Here is a 12,780-nt window from a genome sequence, read left to right on the forward strand (position 1 = left end):
AACCTTTTTGATTTTTAAACTAATCTGATAAACAACCGAGAGATTGAGTTGAAACAATAGTCAGAGGGGTGGAAACAACTTTATTCCAAATAGACCCTCTAATCTGGTCAATGTCAGCCACCTATGGGGGAATTTCTCTTTTATTCACTAAGTAACTTCATCTCCTACTGTAACATAAGGCCTTTTAATCCAGAATGATCTGTGGTACAAGGTTCACTGTTGTGAGCAGTGCTTTCAGCATGGCACAGAGATAATGTTCACAATAACAGACCAGCACTTTTGAGCCTTAAGCTATTTGGCATCTAGTCTGATTCAACTATTTGTGAAAGTCGTCTCCTTCCTCAAATCCAGGTTCCAGCTATTTCACTGGCTTATGAAACAGCAGAGAGTGACATCATGAAAAGAGAACCAAGGAACCCCAAATCTGATAAGCTGGTCAATGAACGCCTCATCAGCATGGCCTACGGACAAATAGGTTTGTCTTGTATCACTAGACGAATAACAATGACACAAAGGTGAGCAGAATGTGTGAGACCTGCTGTTGTCTTCCTCTTGTTCTGACAATGAGACCCAACTGAGAAGGGAAAGTGCAACAGTTTCCTACAAGACTGAACCTCAGGGACCAAAGCATTGAGCATCAAGGCTTACAAGCCTAACCCTCTGAGCTGAGGGCCCAGACACTCAGAGACCACAACCCGCACCCTCACTGGTGAACAACAGTGACCCAGAATCTACAACATTGCCTGCCCTGAGTGCCTGGACACTGGCTCTCAGAGGCTCAAGCACTGGCCATGGGATCAGTGTTGTAGGCTTGGAATTCTGACCACACCACTGGCTGTGGCCTACCACATGACCCTTAGAGCCCGAAACACTCACCCTCAGGGGCGACAACACTCACCCTCAGGAGCTACAACACTCACCCTCGGGGGCTACAACACTCACCCTCGGGGGCTACAACACTCACCCTCGGGGGCTACAACACCTCACCCTTAGGGGCTACAACACTCACCACCCTCAGGAGCTACAACACTCACCCGTAGGGGCTACAACACTCACCCTCGGGGGCTACAACACTCACCCGTAGGGGCTACACACTCACCCGTAGGGGCTACAACACTCACCCTCAGGGGCTACAACACTCACCCTCAGGAGCTACAACACTCCACCTCAGGGGCTACAACACTCACCCTCAGGAGCTACAACACTCACCCTCAGGGGCTACAACACTCACCCTCAGGAGCTACACACTCACCCTCAGGGGCTACAAACTCACCCTCAGGAGCTACAACACTCACCCTCAGGGGCTACAACACTCACCCTCAGGAGCTACAACACTCACCCTTAGGGGCTACAACACTCACCCTCGGGGGCTACAACACTCACCCTCAGGGGCTACAACACTCTGTAGTTAATTAGTGCCATAATGACCTATTGCACTAATTCATTGCAAGTAATTCCAGAACGAGATTGGGTGATAAGTGCTCATTTGAAAGGGATTTAAAAGTTATTATTCCATCATTTCAGACCTATAAAAGCTGACAATAGTGCTGAAGTCTTTTAAATCCTCTTGTTGTTTGCAGGGATGATCCAAGCTCTTGCTGGGTTTTTTACTTACTTTGTGATCATGACTGAGAATGGCTTCCTCCCACGGACGCTGTTGGGCATCCGTGTTAACTGGGACCATCGTGATGTCAATGACCTGGAGGACAGCTACGGGCAACAGTGGGTAAGGCCCATGGTTCCTGTGGGAGTCACCACATGGTGTGTAACCTAAAGATGAGGGTGTTTGTTTGTGAAGAGCCTGGATTCTGCATGTGTCACACTGTCCATGCATTTTCTTTACTTCTCTTTATGCTGCCTCTCGTGTGGCGTCACAGAGTTTTAACTCCAGACATTTTGGGTGATACAATTGGGCTCTTCTTGTGGGGTTCTTCTGGTTTAGGTACATGAACCAGTCGAAATTTAAGCACATGTCTATGAAGGTAGATCGGGGTTCTAAAGACTTCTGCTGCAGCGTTCTGGTGGTCCTGGAACGTAAGGGTTGCTTTTAATGTGCTGTGATCATTTGGTTGCCTTGAGCCATGTTTTGGTCTAAAACTGACACATGTGACTGGTTGTGATGTGCTACCGCCTGGCAGACCTACGAGCAGAGGAAAATCATCGAATTCACCTGCCACACTAGCTTCTTTGTCAGCATTGTGGTTGTCCAGTGGGCTGATCTCATTATCTGCAAGACCAGGAGGAACTCGCTCTTTCATCAGGGCATGAAGTAAGCAACAAGAGTGTGATGAGGCTCGGCCCAGCTCTGACTCTTTAGGTTGAAAAGTATTCATTTTTATCATCAACTCTTCATTTTTCTCAGTATTTCTCATTGAATTCTCTCTTTTGCTGGACAGGAACAGAGTCCTGATCTTTGGCCTGTTAGTTGAGACTGCTCTGGCTGCCTTCGTCTCTTACTGCCCTGGAATGGATGTCGCGCTGCGCATGTATCCCTTGAAGTATGCTCTGCATATATATATCGCCAATGAACCAAAGCAAAAAAAGACCGAATACTCTTGCCATTAGTCTGGCACGATCACCTCTAAATGACTTTCATCATCTTAACCACTTTCTTGTTATCATTACTCCTCACAAATGGCTGCATTTTACCTTTTAGTCTTCAGTGTTTTATTCCAATCTAGAGCCGACCCCTTTTTAACTTTCAGGATCCTGTGGTGGTTCTGTGCCTTTCCATACAGTCTTCTCATCTTCATTTATGATGAGGTCCGTAAATTCATCCTGCGGAGGAACCCGGGAGGTGAGCAGTTATTAAGAAGCTGTTAAGAAGTCCACATTAAAAGGGTTCAGCCTCCTTCGACAGGCTAATATTCTATAAGAGGCCAAACTATGGTCAGGTGATGTAGGAGGATTGACACCCACAAACATGAAGGATATTAGCTTTGCCTGAATTAGAAAACATGCACTTGAAATCAGGTCAAATCAATGCATTTGTGCTGATGGTGTAATGTTGTGCTTTTGCAGTTAGAGGTGGTAATCGAGGTTCAAATATTCTTTTCTGTCTATAAAACTAAGTAGGAGCTTTTGTCCTGGGTGAGTCTCCATCTGCATGCAGATTGAGGAGCAGACTGTGAGTTTAGTGAAAATGTGGACGACCAGGAAGCAGATCTGCCTTTCCCAGCACCAGAGCCAATAGTGAATGATGAGAAAGGAAATGAAAGCAGGCTGGTGAAGACTCTTTCCCCACAGAGCGTGCACATGACATGTCACGGTCTGCAGAGCACCGTCTCAGACTTAGAATTGGGATCCATTTGGAAATGAATGTGAACAGACTGATCCAGAAGGAGATTATAACAACTTCCTGCCTGACCTTTGCTCTCTGACACTTCCTCTTTCTCTCTCTTCCAGGTTGGGTGGAGCAGGAGACATATTATTAGCATTCAAAAATTCTGAGTTTGAATTTGATTCTGTGTCTGCGTGTGTGCGTAATGTAGGTGTTCTTGTGCACGTCTGCACAGACACAACTCTGTATTTGTCTGTCAGGTGTGATCTTGAAGGGATCAATTCAAAAATCTGATTCGCATGAAATGGAAAAATAAACTTTTGACTGTGGATTTGGATTCTTTGTTCATACATACATCAGTGCAGTCATAACATCCAGTAACCGGTACCAAGAAGAAAGAAAGGCTTGGTCCTGTTTTGCCATACTGGATTATCTAATGTCAATTTTTTGTGCCTATTAAATTGAGAATATGTTCATATATGATGGTATATGGAATATGATGGTGGAGTGGGTAGAGCTGTGGCCTTGCAGAATGAAGGATCCTGCTTCAAACCTCTCTGCTGGGCCAGGGTGCCCGGGCCTGAATGGGTTCACTCTGGAGAGTCCAAAGACATGCATTTTTGGGGCGAAACTCAAATTTCCTACTGACTGTGAGGAACTGCAATGTCCCACATTGCGAGAAGTTTTCTTCAGGTTCTCAGAAAGTTCTAGAAAAATGTTTGTTCATAAATTTTAGGATGTCACCGCTTGATTAATTTTTTCTGAATGTCACTTAAATCACTGATAATTCACTTCAGATTGAATTTGGACTATGAATCCATTCTTGAAACATTTCATCACCATCAAAAATGCAACTTCCTGTGGCCCTTCCATGAAAGTCAAACTATGGAAGCATCAAAACAACTCAACTTATCCTGTGTGTGTCTGTGTGTCTGTCTGTGTCTGTGTGTGTGTCTGTCTGTGTGTGTGTGTGGTGTCTGTCTGTGTGTGTGTGTGTGTGTCTGTCTGTCTGTGTGTGTGTGTCTGTGTGTGTGTCTGTGTGTCTGTGTGTGTGTGTGTCTGTCTGTGTCTGTGTGTTTGTGTGTGAGTGTCTGTCTGTGTGTGTATGTGTCTGTCTGTCTCTGTGTGTGTGTCTGTCTGTGTGTTTGTGTGTGTGTCTGTGTGTGTGTGTGTCTGTGTCTGTGTGTCTGTGTGTGTCTGTGTGTGTGTCTGTCTGTGTGTTTGTGTGCGTGTCTGTGTGTGTGTGTGTGTGTCTGTCTGTGTGTTGTGTGTGTGTGTGTGTGTGTGTGTGTTGTGTGTGTGTCTGTGTGTGTGGTGTGTGTGTGTGTTTACCTGCAATATAACAAAAAGACTAGTAAAATCATAATATTCCGTCTTTAAAGCAGATCTGTCCGGGCCTGTGTGTTGGTGCCGTTTGTTGTGTTGTGTTCCTGGTTCTGTCACTAGGGGGCGTGGTGGATCCACCTGGGGACCTTTCGCTGGTGCCCGTCACACCTGCAGCTGGTCACCAATCAGCACCCTTCAAAAGCCTCCAGCTCACCAGCGTCTGGTCGCTTCTTCGCTTGGTGGTGAACGTGGGTCGATGGTATCTCCTCGTGTTCTGTCCCGTCGTAGCTTCCCCCGTTGTTCTCACCTCTCTTCCTGGGTCACCAGGCGCCCCTCATTCGGAGGAACGAGCTGCACTCTGCGCACCTTTTCACCACCTGAGTTCTTTAAGATCTTGTGTTCACACCGTCAGTTCTTGTTGGTCCGCTTACGGGTCCTGCCTCAATGGCCCCCTATTATGGTGTAACTAGGTTTCCACTTATATAAGCTTTCACCAGGATGAATATAGAGATTGATTGATTGAGTACTTTATTGATCCCTTTAGGGGGTGTCCATCAGGGAAATTAGCATCTCCAAAAAAACGTACAGCACTGTACAAAATTACCCACCACCATTACACACCATTAAACATATTAGAGATAATAGAATAAAATAAGAAATACTATAACTATAAAAATGTAAGTAAATAAATGAATAGATGGATGAGCCCTCTGTCTTCACTTTATAAACCAAAGAAAAGCATTTAATTCAAGATGGCTTCATCTGCAGCTGATGAAGGTAATGTGCTTGCAGTACCTGGACCAGGAACTGAAGTATTTAAGGTAGAATATTTTAAACTGAACCTGTTTGAATTGGTGAGCAAAATATTTCTTTCTCAATGCCTAATCGAAGAAAAGTGAGCATACAGTAGAACGACCAGTGGCATCAGCATGAGGAGTGGGAAGGTAACGAGTAGGCGTTCAGTGGTCACTCATTCTTAAGTAACCTCTGAGCTTCCAAACACGCTGTCGAACAGTCGGTGACTCTCACACAGCGGCCACCTGCAACACACCTGCTGTCGTGAAGATGTGCCTCGATCACGAGGACGCAGCGATTAGGCTGAGAAATGATGTCGCCACCTCACCAAAAACCAGGTGTTAATCAGCACTTGCAGTCAGACATGGCGTCATTTCTGCAGGTGTGGAGACTTTAACCCGTATTCTGCCAATCATCTCTCATCGTGCTGAGATGATGGATGTTTTATATCTGAACAAACATCACGCTCTCACGAAATGTTCTATACAAGAACGCTCAATCAATAACCCATTCTAAGCATGTTTTAGACAAATGTTGTACATCAAATCAGATAAACGTGAGATATCTTTTAGAAAAGAACATTGCGTAATCAGAGGCATCAGTCATATTCTCCAAACATAATTTAAATCTTTGTTTGACTACGATCGTATTTCTTCCCACTATTGGAATATTTTATAAATACCATTCTGTAAACTTTAAACTCAATTCTATTTCTCAAATGTTCTTCCTTTGCTTATAAGTGACATTGAAGAAACTGCTATTTGTGATTTTGAAAGGGGCTGCTGAGGCCGTGAGGCCAGAACCGAAGATGACCAGGCTCTGACCATGTGGGCTGAGCTTGGTCAACAACACAAATACTTGAAATACATTTGAAGCTCTTTGCTGAGCATAGCTAGATGAGGCCCAGCTGCTGTTCCCAGTCCTGGAGGGAGAAATGATGACTCCAGCACAGCATGTTGCTTTTAGCCAATGATCCTGGTGGGGGACTCGAGCTGGGAAAGGTTTCAATTCCAGGTCAAAAGCAGCGCTTCCTGCAGCGCCACACATTTGAGTGAAGGAGGGAAGAGCTTAAAGATGAGATGGAGGACACCGGCTGAGCCTTTATGTGACCTGATGCCAGTCAACCACCTTCAACCGTTTGATCAGGTTCCCCCATCTGGAGGATTTCGGGACATTTGGGTGCTTCCCTTTGTCTTCTCACTGGCCTCTAGTACCTTCAGCGCTCTGAACAAACCTTGTTTCCCTTCTTTCCATAGACAAAACGGTGCTGAAGGGACAAACGAGCTGGATGATTGTTGCATCCAAGCTTATCCTTCATTTGGGATGGCTAGACTGGCTGCCAACGTACCGTGACCGTCCAACCATCCTACACTTTACATACCTCGATGATCTCTTCTCAAGTGCTGCAGCTCTGTTGCTGTGTTGCTACCACGTGTCCTGATATTAAACTTTACTTCAGTCATCTGAGCCTCATGAACAGGAGCTCAACAGTGCAGACGGGTCAGTGAAACATTGGCTGGATTCCTCTGCTACTGCATGTGTGCGCTTTCTCATAAAATACCTTTTGGCTGTTCTGGGCAGTTACAGTGGAAGTGATTAAGATGCTGCCAGATTGCTGTAAACAGAGGCAACAGAAATTTGGATCCTGGGTTCAACCACAGAAAAGGTTTGAACTATCCTGAGAAACGTGAGCAGGTTCTGATCCCAGACCAGAGGGGGTTAGCCACAGGGATTCTAAACTGAAAGGTGTTAATATTAGAGGAAAGGTTAATCGGGCCATCCCAACAGCTTCAAATGAACAGGAAGGTGATGTTTTGTAAAGATCTTCATTTTTTCTGAAACACCCATGAGGAAATGGATGATTCTTTTTCTTGATCTGATCTGTTTGTGTTTAATGAAGACCCAGTTAGGGGAGCCACATGTTTTGAGGGCAGTTTCTTTGTCTTCATCTTTCTAAACCAACCCTAACCTTACACATTATCTTAAATGGTGCCAAGTCCAGCACCCACCTTGCTGCTGTTGCCTGTTGGGGGGGCAGACTTTGAGTTTCTGTGAAACACCGAGACATTTAAGACTAACGGTGCCATAAAAGATAAAGATGAACTGAACTGAATTCCTTAGGGTTTCTCTGAACACGCGAAGGATGTAACCGTGTGTAACATTCGCAATAGGATATACAGTACAGTAAAGCCAAAACTTCATGACCCCACCTTGAACCTTGAGCAACATCCGGTGACGACACTTCCGGTCGTCTCACAACATGGCGCTTCTCTTAAGGTCAGTACATCTGCGTAACAATTGTTTTCAGAGCGTTTTATGCATCTTTTGTGTCATCCTGTGTGATAAGAGATGTGATCCAACAACTGCTGGACGCTCTTGGAAAAATTATTGCATTATTACTTTGGTTTGACGCCGCTCGCTGCAGCTGTTAGCTGCCCTTAGCTCGCTGGCTAACTAGCTTCACTAGTTCGCTCCGTCGATGCAAAACCAAGTAGAATAATAACGTTCTTGCTCCTGTCAGTGGCGATGTCTGCCTAAATGTGTAGTTTTAAATCGGTTTGTTCTCACTTATTAAATGTTAAAGCGTTTTTAGATGTTCTCATTTACAAATGTCCTTTTTCAGTCTGTCGTGGCGGACGAGTTTGTTTTTAGAGGAAGTCTGCAAGTTTTCGAACAATTTTCCTTTTGTACAGTTAATTTTCTTAACTGAGCCAATCTGTTATATCGGAAATGTTGCCAAACTGGCACTGGGTTCTATACCTTATTTAAAATGCATAATTTATTTAAAATGCATAATCATTTAGCATTTGCATTGTTCTTATATAATGCAGGTAATTTAGTTGGCGTCTCACTCAGAATCTCATTTTATTAAAATGTGCAGCATGAAAATGGGCATGACGAGTCTTGAGATGATGCTGGTAAAAAGGTTTTATATATTAGAGCAGCAATAAAAGCTGCTCTTGGTGTCCTGATTTACCTGAAACAGTTGACTTGTTTTTCAATTCCATATTTAATTCTACAATTCCAATGAAGGCTTAACATGAAGTTCTTGTGGGTTTTCCAGGACTTTGGCTCGACAGGGTCTCTGCAGTTCAAGGCCTCGCCGCTGCATCCTCTACACACAGTGAGTTCTATATATTCATCTCTTAAAATGTCATCTCTGATCTGCCCCCCAACTTGAAAAACAATGCTTCGTCTGGACCCCTAACCTACATTTATCCAGGTTTGGGTGGAGACTGAACTGATCTGACTGTTTGACTTGGAATGGAGCTGTTTCATTTATCAAGGCTGCATTTCCCAATAAGGTTTCCTCCATAAATGTAGGACGCTACCAAGTTTCATTTCAAATGCAGAATCTGACTCGCCAATGCACTCTCCCAACTGGCTGCAGCACTGGTGTCGGTCCACCGATGAAGCTGTTGGGTAAATGTCACTTTATCTACTCGTTTATCTGCTTGGATTACTCCCTGGACCTTGACCGATCTGCTGAAGGCTGTTATCATGGGAAGCGTCCAATCCTGGAGCTGACTCCATGAGCCTCAAAGGATGCAGTGAAGGGGGATGTGGCTTCTGAGAGGCCACTGTTTGAATCGCTGTCAGCCAGGTTTATTGTTCATTTCTGCGTCATGCTATTTATGTAGCGCTGCTGCTGCGTTGGCCTGATAAAGGGCAGCTGGTCAGATATCAAATGAAGGCACCACGGTCCTTTAGGGTGCTGTGACCTCTCTGAATTCCTGTTTTGATTCCCTTGACTTTCTCTTGCAGTGCTGCTCCGATGGGAACAACAGCCAAGGAGGAGATGAACAGGTTTTGGTCTAAAAATGCCAAGTTAAACAGACCCATGTCGCCTCATCTGACCATTTACAAGTATGTGCACCGTTTGTCTGTCTACTAGAGCTGGACGGGGACGGGGACGGGGACGGGAACAGACCCTGATACAGGCGCGTTTAGGAAAGACACGTTCTTGTTGGACATTTTGCTTCCTGATCTGTTTCTGCTCTGATTCCTGACAAATGTCAGCAGGGAAGGGATGTGCCAGTGGCGGGGCCTTGGTATTCACCTTTGTCCCCCCCAGATAGAACTGTTTTTCTGTTTACTTTATTCACTAAGCGATGTTCAATCTGTTTGGAATTCTTTCTCCATTATCCCCTTTATGCCTTAATGAAAGGTTAAACAAACGCGTTAATATTATTTTCCGAGGCAGTCGTGCTTCGAGAATCCTCCAGTTGGATGCCAGCCTGACCTGTGACAGCGTTAGTGGGCTGTCCATTATGTTGGCAGGTGAAAAGTTCTTATTTCCAGGTTCCATTACAACAAGTAAACCTCTTTAACTTGGTTTCTCTTACAGTTGTGACTGTTAAATGTGGCTGTAAATGTACTGAGCTGTCAGAACACAAGTATTTCTCACCTGAAGGGAGGTGGAGCCTCACTTTGTGGTCAAAGACATAAATATGGCAAATAGAAAATCTGACCTGGACACTTTTAATGTGTAGATGCCCTCAGCAGCAAAAGCCTAGCCTTGGTCTGTCAACGCCACCATTGTTGAAGAGCTTATGGGGCCGTTAGTGGAGCTTCTCATTCATTCAGGGTTTACAAAGCTTGAGCTCAGTGAGCAATTGGACAGGTTAAAGTTCTTGAAGTCTGTCCAAAAGGCTTCAATTGTGAAATGGAAGGGCTTGAAGATTTAGCCCGTTTGTCCCATTAGCATGCTAACAATCGGGGTGGTCAGCTGATGACGTTGGCAGGGTCATTGACCCAACATTGGAGGTCTTTTTGTGATTATTCCAAATGTCCTGGAACTTCAGATTTGAACAGTTTTTCTACTTTTCGCTCCAAGTTGATCTGGTTTGGTTATGACGGTGAGTTAAACTAGAAGTCAACCTGCTTAGATGAGCAGATGATTCCAGTGAGGCGCCGGCACGTTAACATGTGGTTTGGTCTGTTTCCTGTACGAAGAACGTCTGGCATCATCATAAATGGCTTCCCATTCTCTTGTTTCAGGTGGTCTGTCCCCATGATGATGTCCATCACACACAGGGGAACTGGAGTGGGCCTCAGTGGAGGTATTCCCAGATCTATTTAGACACACTTGATCTACAGCCATCATGAGCTTGGGAGTAATGCTAAAGCCTTTTCCCCCCCCACTATGGATTCTTGCCAAGAGCAGTTTATGGCAGACCCAAACAGTTCAATGGACTTCAGGCCTCCATGTTTAAGATCACCAGTGGTGACCTTCATGTTCCAGAGGCTGGTTCATACTGGGGGCTGGGTTCACTTGGACTCCTGTTATTTTGAGTTTTCCTCACAGCATCTAAAACCAACTTACTGCCCCAAACACTTGTGGACTAAAACAGGTCATGTTTCATCCTCATTTGATAGTTCAGAATGTTCTTTGTTCCCTTTGCTGGAAATGACCATAAAGCAGACCATAAAGACAAGAGGCCCCGTATGAGCCTGGTCCTGTTCAGTGTTCAAGTTAAACAGGTTTTCCTGACACTACTGCTTGCTGGGGGTCGGACCTGGGTTTCTGGAAAGTGTTGAGGGGCAAATTGGATTGGAACAGACTGTCCAAATAAAGCTGAAGACGAAAGCTTTGTGTAATCCATGATAGCAGGCTGCCAACGGAGCCTGTGGACAGAGGAAGCACTTGGATCCAATGGGAAAGGGTGCTTTCACATGACAAACCCAATCTGTTTGGTTTCCTCTCCAAAGAACTCGCTGCCAGCCTTCGGTTTCCAGCGCATGAAGGTGTTGGACTAACCCTGACTAACCCTTTCCTGGGCCAGTCCTGACTCAGTTCTTCTCTCTGTAGCCATCTCAGCCTTTGCTGTGGCAGCGCTGGTACTGCCAGGAAATTATCCCGACTACTTGGACCTGATCAGCTCCCTGTCCATCGGCCCCGGCCTCATTGGGATGGCCAAGTTCGGCATTGCATTCCCTGCATCTTTCCACACCTACAATGGCGTCCGCCACTTGGTAAGAGTTTCATCTCCAGATGCATCGTAGCCATTTTTTAGATATTTCTATATATTTTATATTTCCAAAGTGGTGGTGTTGCTCCAACGCTGAAATGTTTTTCCTTCATTCCATCAGTGGTGGGATATTGGCAAGGGCTTCCGCATCCCTGAAGTCTACCGCACCGGCTACACCGTCATCGGTCTGTCCATCGTAACGTCCATAGCCTTGATGCAGCTCTGAGCAGCAGGCAGAAGACGAGCTGGGGACAGACTGGACTCACTTTGGGAGTGTGTGTGTGTGTGTGTGTGTGTGTTTTGGCCTCCTGGAGGCTTCATTTCATCTGAGGATTAAATAAATATTATACTGTACAAAGTTTGGTAAGATTTGATCTGGTTTCTTAAAAGGTTGTGCATTTATCTGCTGTACTGTTACCACAGATTCTCTTTATTAGGAATTAACCAGTTGCCACTCTGGTTCCAGCATCGGCCTCTGGGCTCTGCAGGATGTTGGTGTGTTTGCAGCTTTTAGCCGTCATTCATGTTTCACCTCCTCAGGCTGCAGCTGCTCAGGCATTTCCACACCTGCTGGTGGTTGAGGTGGCCCTGCAACCCACTGACATCTGCACATGTGAGGAACCTGCCGGAGGCCCTGCCTCCTGCTGAGCCACACAGGAACTGTGTGTGTGTGTGTGTGTGTGTGTGTGTGTGTGTGTGTGTGTGTGTGTGTGTGTGTGGGAGGGGGGGGGGCAAATAGTGGGACATGGCAGATCTGCCTCTGAATGTGGGTAACACATTTAGAGGCCATTTATTGTGAAGTGTTTCTCTCCAAGTTAACCATGGCTGCTGACGGACCTGGGGAACGCATCATGTCTCTCGAACAATTGGCTTTTGCTCGGGGGCCACGTCAGTGCTCGGGGGCCACGTCAGTCCTCAGCTGGAGGTTCTCATTCATCTGGCCAGTGAAGTGCTCAGCTTGGAAGCAGCTGTTCTTGGGGGCGCTTCACAGATCTGAACAGTTCCTGTAATCACATAATGAAGTCGTGCAACTGAGTGGTTGCCCCAAACCTCTCTGAACAGATGCTTGATTCATCATCTGCCTTGAAAGGGCCCTGTTCCCCACTCAGAAAGTAACTTATTGTTGGCAATTCAAAATCACTTCGGCGTGAAAGCAAAGACGTGTCTAAGAGCTGAGGAAAGTGTTTCAGAGCTTTACGGGTCACTCTGAACTCATTTGATTTCAACTCTAGCCCTTAACTTAGCACTTGGGTTGTGACTCCAACTGTACCGGGTAAATGTCTGCATGCCCCAATGACTGAGGAAGACTTCTTATTCCAGGCAAACTGATGTCACAGAAACCTGAGATGCTCACTGGAGCCATTTCCTGCCTGTAGTGAACGCATTACCTCAATTGTTGATGCATTA

General features: G+C 45.6%; 2 protein-coding genes across 5 annotated transcripts in view; both read left to right on the forward strand.

Moving 5' to 3' along the window:
- The window catches only part of atp1a2a (ATPase Na+/K+ transporting subunit alpha 2a), a 33,224-nt gene extending 29,615 nt beyond the window's left edge, over positions 1-3,609 (forward strand). For 3 of the 4 annotated variants that reach the window (XM_057056432.1, XM_057056433.1, XM_057056434.1), the window contains 6 exons: positions 352-475; positions 1,581-1,726; positions 2,139-2,269; positions 2,397-2,498; positions 2,706-2,797; positions 3,406-3,609. In XM_057056432.1, the coding sequence (XP_056912412.1) occupies positions 352-475; positions 1,581-1,726; positions 2,139-2,269; positions 2,397-2,498; positions 2,706-2,797; positions 3,406-3,434 (624 nt within the window). In that variant the 3' untranslated portion in view covers positions 3,435-3,609. Of the gene's footprint in view, positions 1-351; positions 476-1,580; positions 1,727-2,138; positions 2,270-2,396; positions 2,499-2,705; positions 2,798-3,405 lie in introns of those variants that run through there. The other variant, XR_008953930.1, reaches the window with a different exon arrangement.
- Positions 3,610-7,554: 3,945 nt separating this feature from the next.
- On the forward strand, positions 7,555-11,732 carry sdhc (succinate dehydrogenase complex, subunit C, integral membrane protein). The gene is made up of 6 exons (XM_057057083.1): positions 7,555-7,678; positions 8,466-8,525; positions 9,167-9,268; positions 10,403-10,464; positions 11,214-11,377; positions 11,495-11,732. Exons 1-6 carry the CDS (start codon positions 7,662-7,664, stop codon positions 11,597-11,599), a joined length of 510 nt encoding a protein of 169 aa, XP_056913063.1. The 5' UTR covers positions 7,555-7,661; the 3' UTR covers positions 11,600-11,732.
- The last annotated feature ends 1,048 nt before the right edge of the window (positions 11,733-12,780 follow it).

This window comes from Takifugu flavidus, chromosome 15 (genome assembly GCF_003711565.1).
Source record: "Takifugu flavidus isolate HTHZ2018 chromosome 15, ASM371156v2, whole genome shotgun sequence".
NCBI lineage: Eukaryota > Metazoa > Chordata > Actinopteri > Tetraodontiformes > Tetraodontidae > Takifugu > Takifugu flavidus.